The sequence below is a fragment of the Cannabis sativa genome, chromosome 6 (genome assembly GCF_029168945.1).
Source record: "Cannabis sativa cultivar Pink pepper isolate KNU-18-1 chromosome 6, ASM2916894v1, whole genome shotgun sequence".
Lineage (NCBI taxonomy): Eukaryota > Viridiplantae > Streptophyta > Magnoliopsida > Rosales > Cannabaceae > Cannabis > Cannabis sativa.
Genome location: NC_083606.1, coordinates 8,513,583 through 8,533,306, shown reverse-complemented (window position 1 = coordinate 8,533,306; position 19,724 = coordinate 8,513,583). Strand labels below are relative to the sequence as shown.

Below are 19,724 nucleotides of genomic sequence, written 5' to 3'. Positions count from 1 at the left end.
GGAAGGCTTTATCTTTTGACAGGTGAAGGCCAATAGGCCATTGAGGTTCATTATAAATAGGATAGAGACTCCCACACTCAAACGATGGTAGCCATTGTTGTGTCCTTGGCTTCTACGTTATTCACAGTAGCTGCTCCTTCTTCTTCCACCTCTTTCTTAACTAAATTGCGTTCTTCTCCTACTCTCAGACTTTCTTTTGCAGTTACACCCTTGGGTTCTCGCAGAGGAAAGCTCATGGCTCACACCATTGCTAGGGCCACTCTTGGCCTTACTCAACCTTCTCCCATTGAATCCCCAAAGGTTCTTTCTTTCTCTCTCTCCTTTTATCAAACTCCATAACCCACTTTTGCATTTTGTTTTCTTTAGTGATTTCTTGAGGATTTTGTCGAGTTAGAATTATGGTGAAAGTTTGTGGATCATCAGTGTAGTAACTAGATCATTTTATTTTTGATGTGTTATGGCTCACTTGGGATGATCTTTGTTTTTTTGTACAAACCCTTCAATATTTGCTAAATGGGTTTTCATTTCTCATCTTGAATCCTGAATTTTCTTTCTTTCTTTATTGAAATATCTTGGGTCGTTGTTATTTGATGATTTTGGGGTTTCATTTCTGTATTTTATTTATTTATTTTTGAATCTTTGAGATTGCCTATTAACTGTTTGTGAAATTTCCCGTGAAGATCTCTTTTGCTGCGAAAGAGATCGATGTGACAGAATGGAAGGGAGATATACTTGCTGTTGGGGTAACAGAAAAGGACTTCAAGAAAGATGATAACAGTAAGTTTGAGAATCCCATTTTGAAGAAGCTAGATTCTCACTTGGGTGGTCTATTGGCTGAAGTCTCCTCTGAGGAGGATTTCAGTGGAAAGGTTGGCCAGTCAACCATTGTTAGACTTCCTGGTCTTGGATCAAAGAGGGTTGGTTTGATCGGGCTTGGACAGTCTGCTTCAACTACAGCGGCTTTTCGGGGTCTCGGTGAGGCTGTTGCTGCAGCAGCCAAAGCTGCTCAAGCAAGTGATGTTGCTATAGTGCTGGCTTCATCTGAGGATCTTTCTGCTGAATCTAAACTCACCACAGCTTCAGCTATTGTATCTGGTACTTGTTCATGTTGTTTTGGCATTGATCTTTTTGGTGCTAAACTTTGTGGCTTGACTTAATGTTTGTACTTTGTTATGGATATGTGGTATTTAACTTAGTGGGGTTGCTTAATTTTGATGTAGGAACTGTGTTGGGATCCCATGAAGATACTAGGTATCGATCAGAGTCTAAGAAATCTAACCTTAAATCTGTGGACATTCTTGGTCTTGGAAGTGGTCCTGAATTGGAGAAGAAGCTCAAATATGCTGAAGATCTTTCTTCTGGAATAATTTTTGGGAAAGAGCTTGTGAATTCACCTGCCAATGTACTTACACCTGGTAAGTATGGATGTTGTCATTGTGCTCGATATTAGTTTTTATTAGTCATGTAGTATTTACTTACAGTGATGGGATTATATGATCCATGCTGCTTGTGTCTTCACTTCACATTATTTTTACTTAATCTTGACGATTCTTATTGTTGATCCTATGATTATTACTATTACTATACCTTAGGGGTTCTTGCTGAAGAGGCCTCGAAGATTGCTGCGGAGTACAGTGATGTTCTGTCTGCAAAAATATTGGATGTAGAGCAATGTAAAGAATTGAAAATGGGTTCCTACTTGGCTGTTGCTGCTGCTTCTGCAAATCCCGCTCATTTTATTCATTTGACTTACAAGCCTTCAAGTGGACCTGTAAAGGCCAAGTTGGCATTAGTTGGAAAAGGGCTTACTTTTGACAGGTAAATTGTAAATTCTATCAAACAAATTGATTTTTAAAGGCAAAGGAAAAGTAGAATTTGTTGAAGAAGTTTGTAGTGACTCAAAGTTTCGATGCAGTCGTACCTAATTGATAGTGATTGTTAATAAAAATTTATATACTGTTCAGTGGTGGCTACAACATCAAGACAGGACCTGGCTGCTCTATTGAGCTCATGAAATTTGACATGGGTGGTTCAGCAGCAGTCTTAGGTGCTGCTAAAGCTATTGGTCAAATCAAACCCCCTGGCGTAGAGGTGAGCACTTAGTGGATGTGTTTTTCAACTTAGATGTTGATGACATAATTGCAACTTGTTCTTGATACTTTTGAGCAATTGGATTTATTAGTTCGAAAATTCTGTTTCTAATCTATTGCTCTTCTATATGCAGGTTCACTTCATTGTCGCAGCTTGCGAGAATATGATAAGTGGAACAGGCATGAGACCTGGGGATATTGTAACAGCATCAAATGGAAAGACAATAGAAGTATGATTTCTTTGCCTTATAATTTTGCATGTTTTACAGAAGTGACAAGTGAGGTTTCATTATCAACCAATTGTCTTGTTATATGCTCAAAATACATGAAAGAAATTTAATTTCTAAAGATGAGGCCATTTAAGACATTTGGGTAGACTTTTGTATATTGCACTGACTATTAAATGAGTTAGATTATATGCAAGACCATGAAAGCTTTACTTCTGCTTGTATTCGGATAAAGTATGTGTTTCTTTAACCGAGCATAATTTTATATATGTTTTAATATTTTCTGGCCTCAATAATACCTCAGGTCAACAACACTGATGCTGAAGGTAGACTTACACTGGCAGATGCTTTGGTATATGCTTCTAACCAAGGTGTTGACAAGGTAGTCCTGAAACTATCTACTGTATTTTGTAACCATGCATATGTTTGTTTACTCTTAGGACAGAGTTAATAGGAATATATGTAGTGGAAAATATCATTCGTTGAAACTTTTTTCTTAGGTAGTTTTAATATGCGCTGTAACATCATATACTAATTCAAAATTCATATTTCAAATAATGAAATTTTTATATGAGATTTTTCATATGCTTATTTATTTAATAACAAGATGAGTTTTGCTTTTCTCCACCTGAGTTTTATTATTTAATGTTGAGTTCTGCTATTGTATATGCTGAAAAAAATGAGTGCTTTTTCTATGGATCTTTAACATGGGTGGGTGTTTCTTGTATTGATACCTTAATAAAATGTTCTACAGATTGTTGATTTGGCAACTTTAACTGGCGCTTGCGTAGTTGCTCTTGGACCATCAATTGCAGGTATATCATAAGCTACTGCACTTCTAAGTTTTTCAAATGTGTTTATTTTTGTAACAAGAAGGTATAATTATTAGATTTGTAATTCCTTCCTAGGAAATTGTTTCGATTTGCATATTGGATTTGGTACAAGGCTTACGAGTTATCTCATACCTTTTCTTTCTTGTAGGTATCTTTACACCCAGTGATGAACTGGCTAAGGAGGTAGTTGCAGCTTCCGAAGCTGGTGGGGAGAAACTTTGGAGGTTGCCAATGGAGGATAGTTATTGGGAGTCGATGAAATCAGGAATAGCTGATATGGTCAATACTGGTGGTCGTCCAGGTGGTTCTATTACTGCAGCTCTCTTCTTGAAACAGGTAAATATGGAATGAAACATCTAGATTTTCAAGCTTTCGTTTTCCAAACACGTCCACTGCAATGAGTACAACTAAATCCGCCTCATAACTTTAGTTCCATTCACCTCATCTCGCTAAATTCTGAAAGCTTTTAAACCATATGGCTATGTACGCAGTTTGTGGATGAAAAAGTACAGTGGATGCACATTGACATGGCCGGCCCGGTCTGGAATGACAAGAAGCGCACCGCCACAGGATTTGGCATTTCTACTCTGGTTGAATGGGTTGTGAAGAACTCCTCTTAGATTGATTGGTTTCGTTTTTCATCTGTGGAGCAAGGGAGAGTGTGATTTGGGACCGAAGCAGTTTCAATCTTGGTGGAATTCTTGAGTGTTCTTAGCCAGGTTATGCTGCATGGCGCCACAAAGCAATGAGCCTTAGGGTGTGACCTTCTTTTTTCATGTCTTTGGCTCTTTATAATAAAAAAAGAACTTGCTTCATAATCTTACTTGTTTATGGTGTTCTATTCCTTACAATCTTAAGATGTTCAACATGAAGATTTATGTCACTGAATTTAAAACTGGATTGCACTTAAAAATACAAACTTAAATCAAAAATTGAAAACGAGAGTTTGATTGCTAAGAGCATAAATAGAAGGAAACTCAAGCTTAAGGGCATAACAGAGCTTAAGGCTCAACTGAGCTCAAAATAGCATATTGAATGAACACGATTTTTAGAAAGAAAACAAAAATTACACAAAAATGAAAGCATTAACAGAAGTTCGAGAAAAATTTGACAATCGATCAGAATAAGTCTTTTTTTTTTTTTTTTAAAATAATCAGTCTCAAGCATTAGAGTGCCTTCTTTTTGTAGGTAATATCATTTGGTTCAAATGAAGAACACATCCTCAAAAGTTGATTAAGTAAGATAGAAGTGTGATTCAATAGTCTATTTGTCTTGGAACGTGTGTACATGTACATTAACATGGAGAATAATTCTAAGTGTGCACCAAATAATATTAGTAATCTTATCCTCTAAAATAATGTATACTGATTTAGTTGACTGTTTTTGTCTTGACCTTGTATATTATTAGGAAAAGATAACATATAATCATGTTTGATTTGATGTTCCTTTTAATTGGTTTGTTGGGAATATTTGAAAAAGTTATTATTGGTTTGGTAGGAATTTTTTTTATTTTAATTTTTCAAAGCTTCTCATCTTTATTGGGGTTGAGTTGCATCAAGTTCCCACTTCAATTAGTAAAAATCCATGCTTTAGTTGTTTGATACATTAGGGTAATCTATATCTGAAATTTCATGTTTCAATATAATATTTGAAAGAATGATGATTTTTTTTTTTCGAGAGGATAAAACAAGACAAAGATTTCATTTCTTAAGTTTAAAATTAGTTTTCTCTCAAAAAAAAAAAAAAGTTTAAAATTAGTTTTTCTAAGGTGGCGTTTGGTAACACTTTTTTAATCAGTTTTTTGATTTTAAAATTAGAAAAGTGAAAATATTTTTTAAAAACATGTTTTATAAAACTGTTTTTACTTTTCAATTTTTTAATTGAGAATCAAAATTTAAAAAAAAAAAATCACTTTTAATATTTTTTTAATCAACTTTTTTTTCTTAATCAATATTTTGGACTTCGACACGACTCGGACCCAAATCCTCTCCCACAACCCTTGTGTTGAACCCGACCTCTGACCCGGATCCGAATTCGACCCCGGACATGGACCCCACTTAAATAAAATAAAAAAATGAAAATAAAAATAAACTTTACAGAATACACTTTTGTTTTCTGTTTTTAAAATTGAAAAACAAAAGTAATTACAGAACGCATTTTCGTTTTTCAAAAACAAAATTTTTAAAAACAAAAATTTTACTTTCATTTTGTGATTAAAAAATTAAAAAAAAAACAAAAGTGTTACCAAACGGTACCATTTCAAAAGTTGTACTAATAATGAATTTAAATTGCAGAGTATCTTTTTAAGTTTTGATTTAACAAAATAAATAATAAGGGATATGATTTTGTCCCGTGATGTACTTTCACAGAATGTATTCCGTGGTACATTAGATGGGTCTCAGAGTACATTAAATGAGTGTTAGGGTACGTTTATACTTTTTAACCCTAATTACCCCTAGATCAATCTCTGCCGTCAGATCAAATAACTCCCTCATTTGACGGCTACCGTACATCACGAATTACAATCCGTGAAAGTACAATAACAGGACAAAATCATATCCCAAGTAAAATTAAATTTACTTTGCTTTAATATCTGAATGTAATAACCTTTCTTTTAGTTTGATACAACTTAAAAAAAAAAAACCATTTCATAAAATTAAAATGAAAAAAAACTTCAAATAAATACTATATAATCAAATAATTAGGGCATTATTTTAGTAATTTTATAGCAGTCTCGTAATTTTTTAATTTAATAAAAGTTGATATTTTTTTTTTTTGGGCATTTTACAATTTGTATACATTATTTTAATTAATTACTATGTGCAAAAAAAACTTATTACCATTTTCTCATATAATTTTATATATAATTTAAAACTTTTTTTTTTAATTTTTTTTATAATATATATGATAATAATTATTGATTATTATATATATATGATAATATTAGCTATGTTTATTTTTATATTTACAATTATAATAAACATACTAATAATATAAAATATTTTATTTATGTGTTTATTTTATTTTCTATTAATTAAACATACTTATTTAGTAAACAAAATAATAATATTCACATATGTTTATTATATCACTCTATATGTGTTATGTTTATTTTTTAGTAATTTTTTAGAAAATAAATAATATATATCTATATATATAAATTGTTTATCTTTATCTTTTTCTTTGGAGTTTATAAAGTTATGTTTGTTTATTTATTTTTTGATGTAAAATTATACTTCAATAGAAAATTCGTTGACTAACTCATTAGAAAATAATCAATAGAAAGAAAATATACTTATTTTAGTATAGTATAAATTGGCTATGTCTATTTTTATGGTTATAATTATAATAAATATATGTTTATTATATCACTCTATGTGTCATGTTTATTTTTAATAATTTTAAGTATTGATTTATATCTTTATATATTAAAAGTGCCTATCTAACGGCATTTCTTGGTTTAACATTATTGGTTTAACAGAATATACTTAAAAATAAAAGAATATTCTGTTAAATTTAACGATTAGGTTTGATCTCCCGTTAAAAAATAAACCCAATAATTAAACCCAAAAAATTAAACAATCTTTTAAATAAACAATCTTTTAAATATTAATAATCTCTTTTTAAATTAAAAAAATCATCTTAGCCACATATCTCTCTAACAAACCTATCTTGGGAGAATATTAATAATTTTTTTATTTATTTTTTAAAAAAGAAAAATATAGATAAAATATCTAGACTAGATAATATAAAAGAAGATTGATTGTGTTGGCTTAGAGATTTTTGGGCTTGGGCTTAAAAAAATAATAATAAAAAAAAGATAAAATTGGCTGTAATTAGTATTTACCTTATATGTTTGTGCTTATTTTTAGTTTTATTTTTAATTTTACCACCAAGAGGAGAAGGTTGAAAAATATTAGAATATGAAAATATTATTGGTGCTTATTAGTAATTTATAAAGAATGTGAAAGTCTATAAATATATAGTTGTGTAGCTATTATTAGATATGAAATGAGATAATAGAACTTTTTTCAATTAGAAGATTAATGTACATTTTACTATTAATAACATACATTATTATAACACAACTATGTTTTACTTACTAAATATACTGACACCTATTTTATTTTTATAAAACAAATCGTTCAAATAATTATACTATTTTAATTATTAATTAAAATAAAAAACTAAAATATTAAATAAAACTAACACTACGTGGCTTGGCACGTAACAATCACCTAGTTTATATATTTATATATATTAATGTTTACAATTTTAATATTATATTTTATTAAAAAAATCTTATTAAATTATAATAATTCATACTAAAATAGATAATTAATATTTATTTTTTAATAAAAAATATTTAACTTGTTTATTTTTATAAAACTGTTTAATTAATTTTACAAAATTGTTTATTTTGAGTTTTAATAAACATATTTTTTTTATTTAATGATTAAAATATGTGGTTTCATGTAATAAGTTTTCAAAATGTATAACTTTTTAAAATATTTTTTTTTTTGCATTTTTTGTAATTATATTATTTTTGTAGTACATTTATGAAAAAAAACCTTATTTTCTTTCAAAAATAAATAAATAAATAAATGCTAGGAAAATAAATTAATAATTTAAGAACCAACAACATAATTAATATTTGAGAAAAACAAAAAAAACAACCAAGATAATTAACAATTATTTATTTTCTCTAATACCATCATGTGACTTCGCACGTGTGTAGTCAAAACACAGCTAAAAATATAGACAAAATGCGCCCTCTGTTCAGACACGACAAGAATTTTTTTTCTTTGTTTTGTTCTTTTATTTTACAATAATTCTCATCAAAAACCCAACTCAAACTCAAACTCAAACTCAAACTCCTAAGTTCAATCTATTGATTTCATTCTCCCAAAGTAAAAAACCTCACACAAGTATGAAATAAACCAAAGCTTGCTCCTTTTGGTTCTTGCCCAAAAACCTCACATATGGTGTGATTAAATTTAAGTGATCATGTAATAGAAAGGAAAAAAGAAAAATAGGGTCAAAAATAAATATTGGAGAAGAAAAATGAGCGTTTCGTTGACTGTAATGACCTTCAATCTTCATGAGGATCAGCCACCTGAAAGCCCCAATTCATGGGATAAGAGAAAGGAGTTGTGTTTAAGAGTGATCACTAGTTATTACCCAATGATTCTTTGCACCCAACAAGGTATTTTTTCAGTTACCTTTTATTTATAACTTTGCTTATATGTTTATGGATCTTGTTTATGGTTAAAAAATGATCGATTTAATTGATCTGGGTCTTCTTTGATATATGTTTTTGATGTGGGTTTTTGTTCTATTTCGATGTAGTTGAGTTTTACTCTTGTAATGTCTGCTCTATGGGCTAGGATTTTGGTCACTGGTGTTTTTTTGGGTTGGAATAATGTTTGCTTCACTTTGATTATATATATATTGGAAGAATTGGTTTTGTTATTGGGTTGCTAGTTTCTTATTGAGATGTTTACAATTTTGTAGTTTCTCCTATTCTGTTCTTTCCTTTGTTGGCTCATTCTTTTAATCACTTATTATTAATATTTTTCTATAATGAGCTTCATTTGTGCTCAGGAGTGAAGTCTCAGTTGGATTATCTTCAACAAGGCTTACCAGGTATTGAGCTATTACTATTTTAACTTGTGAAGCTTACCACTGATAGCTTATCATTGTAATGAATCTGTAAGTTGAGCTTGCTGGATAGTTAATATGATTTCTATATAGATTTTTCTCTGTATTGGGGGTACATAAATGGCTCTAGTTTTAATTAAACTCATAGGTATGAGATGATGTCTTGAGCAAAGGTTATAGATGAAAAATATTATTAATTTCTTGTGTTTGATGTGGGTAGTAGTGAATATAGGCAATGCTCCAGTGCATTGTTCATATTATCTCCAGATCAGCTTATAGCTATTTCACCTGTTCTTCGGTACCATGCTATGAATCTCAAGTCTTAATGCTTCAAGGAAGTTGCTAATTTTCTCATATTGACATCCTTGCTAATGCTTAAATATGTAAATGTATGAATGGAAAGGAACTAATCATGTTAGTACAAAATTTTACAGTTAACCTTGCTAATTGGCGTCCGGTTTGACAAACTAAATTTAGTGATATGCTCATGTGCTTGCTGAACTCGTTCTAAGTCTTATCCTACATATAGAAGTTACTTTCTGTTGGCCTTATGTTCATTAGGTTATGATCAATTCGGAGTATCTAGAAAAGGACCGGAGGACACTTCAGATGAATACTGCACGATCTTCTATGACAAAGAAAGGGTATCAGATTAAGTTCTTTAAACCATCTAGCATACTTTCACTTTCTTCTATTCCTTTCGGAAAAATAAGAATGGGAAATTAGCTTATTTCCTGTTTATTGTCATTTCATTAAAATTGATATCGACTGGCCCTTTCTCCATTGTTGTTTATCGAATAAAGGTGGAGTTTCTAGAAGGTGGAACATTTTGGTTATCTGAATCACCCTCTGTCCCTGGAAGCATGTCATGGGGATCAACAGTTCCATGCATTGCAACGTGGGCGATATCCTTATCAGTTTACTTGCTTTCATTTGCATGTTTTTCCTATTGTGTTGCTCTATTATTATAGAGAATCCATATCATTTGTTTCTTTGACATGATGTCCACACATTTCAACTGAAAGGAGTTGAGCCACCCGGGTTTTCATTCGAGATAGTAAATACAAACATGGATGAATTTAGTCCACGTGCTCGTAGACGAAGTGCTTTACTCACCTGGCAGCACATTGCTTCCTTGCCTCCTAGCTTGCCAGTTGTGTATTGTGGAGGATTTAACACACAAAAGGAGTCAACTACTGGACGGTTCCTGCTCGGGAGGTCAAGGTATATCCGAAACTTACAAATCTTGCTTGTTTTTTATGTGCCAAATTTGTTATTTCCAATTTTGTTGTGTTCATATATGGATGATTGCGGAGAATGGTGATGATTATTTAGCATTGTTAAATATATGGATGATTTTGGTAGGTATACCCTGGAGCTAATGAGATGATAAATTTTTTGTATTTTCCCACCACTTTGATGACAAAACACTAGTACCTTCAGTCATTTATTCAAGACAACTTCCATTACAATGGATGGTTTTAACGGTTAGCTAAGAGTAACACATATTTCATTCCGCGCAGCTGTTGAACTGATTAGATATTTCTCTACTTTATGTATTTTCTGGTAAACATTTGTTTTCCTGCTTGACCACAGAGAGCATGGTGTAGTTGGAGATTTGAGAGATGCATGGCCGAACGCACGGGTGAGGAAAAATCTTTCTCTTATTCGCACTTATCATGGGTTTAAAGGTAACGCTACACTACATTTTGATACAACTCACTTTTATATGATAATGTCCATAGCCTAATTTTTGAATATTGTCTGGCAATTTCAGGTGACAAGCAAGGAGCAGTTGAATTTCTCAAGTTGATTTTCAGAGCCCTCTGCCTTTGCTGGGATCGTCAAACTCAAGATCTGCACATAGATTGGATTCTTTTCAGAGGTAGATCTCTGATTCCCGTTTCATGCGAAGTAGTCAATGATAACTCCGAAGGTTCTTATCCCTCCTCTCATTTTCCTTTGTTTGCTGAATTTATGCTTCCTCGTACCGTGAGAATGCTCGAACCACCCACACAAGAGGAAAACTGAAAATCCAATTGTTTTGGAGCCGAGCTCCTAAGGCCAATTGCTCATCCTTTCATCTCTATGAGTATTATTTATTTAGGTTGTTAGTTTAAAAGCAGTCATTTTTTGAGGTTATATATATAAATATATATATATTTATATTATATATTATGATCTTTATTCTTCAAGTGGTGTTGATGCTATTTAGTAAAGATTATGGATGTAGTTGCATTTTAAGTGGTTGTATATCTATGTCACTATGGGCTGTGAATCTTATTTGGAGGAAATTTTTTATTCACATTTATGAAATTGCACTTTTACTCTTCAATAACTTAGACTTCAAGATTGTCATTACTATTATTTTCTTCCTCTGATTTTGTGTTACTCAATTCATGCAAATCCCACTTAGAGGGAGTAGAAAATTTAAGAGAAAAGTAAAAGAAAAAGAGAACCAGGGACAGAGACAAGAAATGGATGACCATTTTCCCGAGCCTCCAGCATCGATATCGGTACCTTTCGCACCATAAGATTGTGCAGCCTGTCTTGATTGGAATCGAAAGGGAACTAGTACTAGTCCATACAACTTCAGAGGTTCCCATGAATGTTAACTTACCTTGGGAAATTGATTCTTCTGATTTCTCCATTTCCATAAAATCCATCCATTCTTTAGGAAATGTCAAAACTAGAAACTTCATTTATAGCATAGATGGCAGTTAAAAAATTGATGTCATGTTTGGTATCCCATTTGTTTTTCTAGTTATTCATTCTTATTAGTACATTAGAAAAGAAGGGTATTGATGATTTTGGTGAAATTTTCATATTTTAATAGCACCTTACATTTCATCAATTGTAGTAATGTAGAAGAGGTTTAAAAACTATAAATGTTCATTTTTTTGGAAACTGAAAATGTCTTGTCAATAAAACTTCCATTTATTCCAAATCTAGATCTATATTTTCTTTTAATAAAGTTTCATGAGAAAATAAAGAACCCCGCAACCAAAGGCATTCAATCAGTTCATTTTTTTTTTTAGAAAATAAAGGCATTTCATAGTCTCTATGTGCAACTTTTGAACCACTAGTAGACATGTCAAAAAGATTCATTTAGTTGGAGCGGGTTGGAGCTCCGATCTGATGGATCACTTCTGATCCGAAACATTCGGGTATTTATTGGATCTAGGATCAAATCCGCTCCGCCTCGCCTAATTTTTTTTTTTTTTGGATCGCATCTGATCTGACCCGATTTCAATTTATTTTAAAAAAACTTAATTCAAGACTCGGACCGTAGACTCGGATCCCTTGGGACCTGGACCCGAACCCAGACCTGCACGGACCGGCACTTTCAGACCGGGACCGGACCTGCACGTACCGGGGCCAGGACCCAGACCCAGACTTGGACCCGAACCCGATCCGAACTCGGACCCGACTTGGCCTCGAACTTGGACTGAGACCCGGGACCGAACCTAGGACCCAAGACCAAGACTGAACCTGGGACCCGAGACCAGGACCGGGACCGGGACCCGGACCCGAGACTTAGGACCAGGACCGGGACTTGGGACTCGGACCCAGGACCCAGACCCGGACCCGGGATGCGAACCTGGTCCAGACCCGTACTTAAACCCAGACTGGGACCCGGGACCTGGGACCCGGACCTTGACTCGGGACCCGGACCCGGACCCGGGACTCAGACGCAGACCCAGACCCGGGACCTGGACCTAGACTCAGACCGGGACCCTAACCCGGACTGAGACTCGGGATTGGGACTGGGACCGGACTCGAACCCGGACCCGGACCGAGACCCAGACCCGGATCTTTGCACAATCTATTAATACATGTCAACACCAAACATAGTATTGTATTTAATAATACTAATACAAAATTAAAATGGATATAAAATTATAAGTTAATATTAAAATTCTTAACAGAAAAATAGTCGGGTTGGAATCGATCCGATCCGAGTATCTGATCTAGCGGAGCAGATCCTTACATGATTGGGATCAAGTCGGATCATATATGGATCAGATCCGACCCGACCCATTTACACTCCTAACCACTAGTAGCAGAGTCTGCTGATTTTGTAGCTATTCTTCGGGGAACGCTATTACGTGTAAGGTGTTGGGTTTTATGCCCTAAATAAAACTCATTTCAATATAATCAGATTTACTTATTAATATAGATCAGAAATAACATTTAATGTTGCATGGTTCACATGATTTATTTCATGATTAAATGTACATAATGTATAAATTCATCTGAAACCCTTTTCACATACTTGATCCTGTTTATTGTGCTGTCAACACATTGGAAAGTAAACATGACTATGTGAATAAAGTTTCCTAGATTTATCAGACACAGGGTTTTACTGATATGATAATCTACAACAGAGTTTACTTGCATTTGGAGAAGTGTTATGTTCTTTCCAGAGCATTGGTTAAAGTAAAGCTTAGGTTGGATGCATGGAGTATGCATCGAAAGGGACCGATATTGAACTTTGACTTAGATTTATTAAACTTACCGTAATATCTATTCAAGTCAATATCGCCTAGTTGATCCTAGATCAAATGATCTTAATCCTGTTATGATTAGGCTCAATCTCAAGAGGTTATTCATGTTCTTTGATTTGTTAGTTAAGCCTACTTTTAGGTCAGGGTGATACGTATATTTTGGGAACACGGTAGTGCAATTGAGTGGGAGCGCTAACATGAACATGGAATCTATAGCTTCTATCTGGCGAATAGTAAGTAAAGGATGATCTCCTTCGAGCTTGAACAAACGAAAATAAATGGTGGAGATCTCATTTCACATAAGCTGAAATATCATTTATACGGGGTTAAGTGTTTTAAGGATTAAATACATTGTAGGGTGTAACGGTAATCTAATCCCTTTACAGTGTAGATCATTCATATAGAGGATCATTGATCATATTAGGATTATAACAATGGATAACTAATGATGTGTCTATATGGTGGAACATATAGAGCATTCTATATACTGAGAGTGCAATTCTAAGTTCTATGCGTGGATTCAACGAAGAATTAATAAGTTAGTGAATTTTAGTAATAAATTCTTGATCTGCTTATTGGAAGCTCGGTTATATAGACCCATGGTCCCTGCACCAGTTGAGATAATATTGCTTGTAAGACTCATATAATTGGTTTTGATTAATCAATTATAATTCTCAAGTTAGACTATGTCTATTTGTGAATTTTTCACTAAGTAAGGGCGAAATTGTAAAGAAAGAGTTTTAGGGGCATATTTTTTAATTATGATACTTTGTATGGTTCAATTAATAAATATGATAAATGAAAATATTATTTAATAATTATTTATAGTTATTAAATAGTTAGAATTGACATTTAAATGGTTGAATTAGAAAATTGGCATTTTTGAGAAAATCAGATGCAGAAAAGATAAAACTGCAAAATTGCAAAAAGTGAGGCCCAAATCCACTTGTATAGGGCCGACCACTTTTGTAGGGAATTTAAACTGATATTTTCATTATTTTAATGCCAAATAATTCAAACCTAACCCTAGTGGAATGCTATAAATAGATAGTGAAGGCTTCAGGAAATTTACACACTTAAATTTCACACTTCTGATTCAGAAAAAACTGAGCCTCTCTCTCTCCCTATCTTTGGCCGACCTCTTCTCCTCTTTCTTCTTCATTGAAATTTCGAAATCCTTAGTGTTAGAGTAGTGCCCACACACAGCAAGTGATACCTCAATCATAGTGAGGAAGATCGTGAAGAAAGACTTTCAGCAAGAAGGAGTTTCAGCACTAAAGAATCAGAGAAAGAGATCCAGGTTCAGATATTGATAATGCTCTGCTACTGAAAGGAATCAAGGGCTAGATATCTGAACGGAAGGAGTCATTTAATTCCGCTGCACCCAATGTAAGGTTTCCTAAACTTTATATGTGTTTATTTCATCGTTTTAGAAAGTTCATATTTAGGGTGTTAATCAACATACTTGTGAGTAGATCTAAGATCCTGGTAAAATAATTTCCAACATAAGGTTGGTGTGCAAATATGTTGTAGTTGAAATTGACTGTCGCTGGTTGGCGAGCATGGGATTCTATTGCTAATAACGGTAGTTTCGTCTTTTGGTATGGTCTTATAGGACATTTATAGTCAAAAAAGATTTCTCTTGTATTTATTTTGTGCATTGTTCTAAAACTGTGAATGAGCTAGTTATTCCCTTGCTAAGTTTGCTTTGTTTATAATCATGCTAAAACTTGGTGGTCATGCTTCCTTAGTGGTTAGGGGTGTTTGCGGTGCGGGTAGTATGATATTTAACTAATTTTTCAAATCGTACTGTATATACAGTTTGAGCAATTTTCCAAATTGTTCCCTCACTACATAGACCTTTAAAAATTGCACAAACCACCCTACAAAAATACAGTGTGGGTGGTTTGCATTTTTGTGGGGTGGATTACAATAATTGCTAATACTTAAATATTACAATAAAATTTCATATGTAATTAATACACAAAATTTGTAACTAAAAGTGTTAAAAAAACAAGAAAGATAATATAAAACTATGATACAATATGCATAAATTAACTCAATAAGTAATATAAATAATGTAGTATACATTATACATTATACATAAATTATATATACATTATATATTTTTTTTTAAAAAAATAATACTTTCATACTCACATATTGATTAATTTATAAAACTTACTTGATAAATGTTATGCTTAAACAAACTTATAGTTCTAATAAGATTAAACAAAACTAAAAGTTAAATAAAAATATGAATTATATTATAATGTTAGTATTTTTGTAAAAGTGTGATTTAAATTATATTTATGAAATCTCAAATTGTAAACTGCACCATATCATGCAATTTGGGAAAAATTCGAACCACATTCTAATGGTGTGGTGCAAGCGGTTAGCGTGGTGTAGGTAATTTGATGAACACTAATAGTGATTTCTTCAAATTACCTCCTTTAGATTTAATCAATAAAAAATGTTTTAGCATCTTATTTACGTAAACTACTTGTAAGAGAGTAAGAAAATTATCAGGTATACAACAAGCCATAGGTTTAAATGTTCTCATCAAAACCATGATACTAAGAGTAGGAAGTTAGCTTAAGTCCATTGAATGCACTTAGCAAAGTTTCATTTCTTATCCTTGTATTCGAAAGACTTATAGTTGATCCATATTTTTCTTGGCTTCGAGTCTTAGTTCCTTACTAGGACTATCCATTGCTTTTTTAAACTAACAATAGATTATCATCACTAGTGTCATCCAAGTCAAAACAAGGCAGGTTCCTAAAAATCCTCCCACTACGAAGAGGTACTGTGACTTTCTGTCTAGGAACATTAGTGGTATTATCCTCTTCAGTTATCACGACTCGCGACGATATAGCAGAGGCCGTGGGATTATCTTCAGAAATTACAGAAGATGATGGAACACTTATGGGTTCAAATCAAATAGTATCTCATCTACTTTGTTACTTTATTTCCGGATATAGTCATGTTCTTAGAAAAGTAGTATTTATAGAAACAAACACTTCCTTATTTTAACAACCATAAATAGCTCACCCTAATCACTTCAGAATAGCCAATAAACATGCAAAACTTAATTAGCAATTATAGCTTTTCTTAAGTTCATGATTGTAGGATCCAAGGTTGTCTTATGATCAGACTTAGATGGGAGGACATTTAGAATGTCGTTTTCTATCTCTAAGGTATATTTATTGAAGGACTCTGACAACTGCTAGTAACTAATCATAGACCTTACCATTTTTATCACTATGTGATTCTAAAGTTCTGAGGAGGTAAGTTTGGATACAATTTGAAGTTTAACTTAATAATATTTGAATTGCATAATCAAATATTTCTCCACCCTATCAGTTTGCAAGATGTTAACGACTTACCTAACTAGTTTTCACCATTTTTAGAAATTCATGAAATTTCTCACATTTCACATTTCTTGTATAAAGTAAATATCGAGAGTAATTATCTAAGAATTTGGCGATATATGTTGGGTTTTGTGCCCTAAATAAAACCCATTTCAATATAATCAGATTTACTGATTAATAAAGATCAGAAATCACATTTTATGTTGCATGGTTCACATGATTTATTTCATGATTATATTATAAATTCTATTAAGTCCAGAACATATGTATTTGTTCATGATTATAGTGTTGTCAGCACAGTGGAATATAATCATGATTATATGTTCAAAGAGTTTAATTCCCTAATTTGTCAGTTCACTGGATTTAGATTGGCATGATAAACAGCGATAGGTATACTTACACCTTGGATAAGTGTTATGTCCTTTCCAGGGCATTGGCAAAGTTTACCAGTATCAGATGTATGGAGTATACAGTGGAAGGGACCGATATTGAACTTTGATTAGATATGATAAATTTACCGTAATATCTATTAAATTCAATATCACCTAGTTGATCCTAGATCAAATGATCTTAATCCTGCATGATTAGGTTCGATCTCAAGAGTGTTATTCATGTTCTTTGATTTGTTAGTTAAGCCTACTTTTTGGTCAGGGTGATACGTACATTTTGGGAACATGGTAGTACAATTGAGTGGGAGCGCTAATCATAGATATGGAATTTATAGCTTCTATAGGTATTTAGAAGTGAAACGATGATTTCCTTCGAGCTTGCTAAATAGAGATAAATGATAGAGCGCTCATTTTAGTGACTATATTAGTTCACTATAATATCATTTATAGGTGGCCAAGTGTTTTAAGGATAAAATACATTGAAAGGGTGTAACGATAATTTTATCTCTATGCAATGTAAATCATCTATAGAGGATCATTGATTATTGGGATTATAACAATGGATAATTAATAGCGTATCTATATCGTGAAACATATAGAGTATTCTATATGACTGAGAGTGCAATTTCAAGTTCTATGAGTGGATGCAACAAGGAATTAATAAGTTAGATAATTTACTTGGTAAATTCTGGATCAGCTTATTGGAAGCTCGGTTATATAGGCCCATGGTACCCATACTAGTTGATACCATACTGCTTGTAAGACTCAGTTAATTGATTTTAGTTAATCAATTATAATTCTAAAATTAGACTATGTCTAGTTTATGAATTTTCACTAAGCAAGGGCTTAAATGTGAAGAAAAGAGATCCTAGGTCTTAATTAAGAGACTTTGATAAGTCTAATTAATAAATATATTAAATGACAATTTTATTTGATAGTTGTTTTAATTATTAAATAATTAGTTTTGGCATTTAAATGGTTAGAATTGGGAAAATGATATTTTTGAGAAAATAAGGAAAGATTTTGATAAAATAGAAAATTCCAAGTGGGGCCCACTACATCCTATGGTCGGCCAGTAGGGAAAGTATTTTCCATTTAATTTCTTCATTATTTTAATGCCTAATAAATCCTAACCTAAACCTAGGTGGTTGCCTATAAATAGATAGTGATGACTCACACTTAGAGTGGATGAAAAATCACCTTCAGTAAAATTTTGAGCCTCCTTTCCTATAGCATAGCCAAACCATATTCTCTTCTTATTCTCTTTATATTTTCATACCTTGAGTGATAGAGTGAGTGCCCACGCACATCAAGTGGTATCTCAATCATAGTATGTAAGATTGTGAAAAATCCAATCAACAAGAAGGAGAGAAAGAGATCCAAGTTCAGATCTTGATAATGCTTTGCTACAGAAAGGAATCAAGGGCTAGAAATCTGAACGGAAGGAGTCATTATATCCTGCTGCAATCAATGTAAGATTTCTTAAACTTTATATGTGTTTATTTAATTGTTTTAGAAATTCATTTTAAGATGTTAATGAAACATACTTGTTAGTAAATCTAGATCCTGGTAAAATAATTCCAACAATATACTCATATCCACCTTTGGATTGCACATCCATATGTCCAATCCAAAGACTCAATGCATCACTTACCACCACAACCACTAAGGAGGGAAGGCAGAGCAACCAAAAACCCATTTGTCATCCACGACAGTGGTTGGAGGAGCCACTATCGCCCACTCCAAGCAGCCCCACACCAACAGAACTCCAGATTTGCTTCTTCATCATTGGACAAAACTGCCAAAACACTTTTCACCCTTGCGTCTGTTTTCACTACCCATGACCCACCAGACGCTCTCTCCAGTAGCAAGACCACCTGCAAACTAGCATTGTTGAAGCAAATAAAAGAATTGAATTACCATAGCGTCGAACCTCACCAACCACGACCCATCATTCACGCACCACAACCAACGATCTCCTCTCGACCTGGGCAACAGAGAGCGTCAAGATAAGGGTGGCGACGACTGTAATCGAGCGAAAGGGAGAAAGAAAGTGATGAACCCTAGAGAGAGTCTAAGAGTCAAGCACTTAAAAAAAGTAGGGATAAGAATAAAATTTAATATGCATGTAAAAAATAGACAAAACAATTTAATTTTGAATTGGAATAGTCATTCCACCAAAATGATAGAAAAATTATTCTATTGACATTCTAATATTTTAAAATGCAACCAAATAAAAGAATTGAATGAAATTTGATTTTGTTCCATTCTATTTATTTCCATTACCACCAAGCAAATGCACCTTAAGGTACCAAATAATCAGGATTGACCCTGATCTTTAGTAGATCATAAGAAAAAAAAAATATTGGGCCGTTATTTAGAAAAAAAAAAAAACAGTATTTTCAAAATCAATAAAAAAATATGTGAATTTTTAAAAGATGATTTTTTTTAGGGATTATTTCACAAATACACAAAAACAACCAAAAAATTATAAAAATATAGTTTCACGGAATTTTATACATTTTTACGATTTTTTTTATTTTATTTAAAGAAAATACGGTCTTTTATGTTGTACTCTTGCTATTTTGTTGTTGATTTTTGTTATATGTATGTTATTTTTTTTGTTGTTGTTTTGATGTTATTTA

At 32.6% G+C, this 19,724-nt stretch overlaps 2 protein-coding genes across 2 annotated transcripts; both read left to right on the top strand.

Moving 5' to 3' along the window:
* On the top strand, window positions 1–3,968 carry LOC115724996 (leucine aminopeptidase 1). Its single transcript, XM_030654388.2, has 10 exons — window positions 1–300; window positions 681–1,095; window positions 1,221–1,415; window positions 1,593–1,818; window positions 1,965–2,091; window positions 2,225–2,320; window positions 2,622–2,699; window positions 3,072–3,132; window positions 3,299–3,486; window positions 3,642–3,968. The coding sequence occupies exons 1-10, from the start codon at window positions 85–87 to the stop codon at window positions 3,768–3,770; spliced, it is 1,731 nt and encodes a 576-aa protein (XP_030510248.1). The 5' UTR covers window positions 1–84; the 3' UTR covers window positions 3,771–3,968.
* A 3,995-nt stretch (window positions 3,969–7,963) lies between these two features.
* Window positions 7,964–11,149, top strand: LOC115694823 (uncharacterized). The gene is made up of 7 exons (XM_061117002.1): window positions 7,964–8,356; window positions 8,755–8,796; window positions 9,373–9,455; window positions 9,615–9,717; window positions 9,822–10,035; window positions 10,408–10,502; window positions 10,589–11,149. The coding sequence occupies exons 1-7, from the start codon at window positions 8,215–8,217 to the stop codon at window positions 10,840–10,842; spliced, it is 933 nt and encodes a 310-aa protein (XP_060972985.1). The 5' UTR covers window positions 7,964–8,214; the 3' UTR covers window positions 10,843–11,149.
* The last annotated feature ends 8,575 nt before the right edge of the window (window positions 11,150–19,724 follow it).

Excerpts from the sequence above, each read along its gene's own strand:
- LOC115724996 (XM_030654388.2), top strand. The coding sequence starts at position 85 with ATGGTAGCCATTGTTGTGTCCTTGGCTTCTACGTTATTCACAGTAGCT. Across the intron at positions 301-680 it reads CTCCCATTGAATCCCCAAAG|ATCTCTTTTGCTGCGAAAGA; the intron begins GTTCTTTCTTTC and ends TTTCCCGTGAAG. Across the intron at positions 3,133-3,298 it reads TCTTGGACCATCAATTGCAG|GTATCTTTACACCCAGTGAT; the intron begins GTATATCATAAG and ends TCTTTCTTGTAG.
- LOC115694823 (XM_061117002.1), top strand. The coding sequence starts at position 8,215 with ATGAGCGTTTCGTTGACTGTAATGACCTTCAATCTTCATGAGGATCAG. Across the intron at positions 8,357-8,754 it reads GATTCTTTGCACCCAACAAG|GAGTGAAGTCTCAGTTGGAT; the intron begins GTATTTTTTCAG and ends ATTTGTGCTCAG. Across the intron at positions 10,036-10,407 it reads TTCCTGCTCGGGAGGTCAAG|AGAGCATGGTGTAGTTGGAG; the intron begins GTATATCCGAAA and ends GCTTGACCACAG.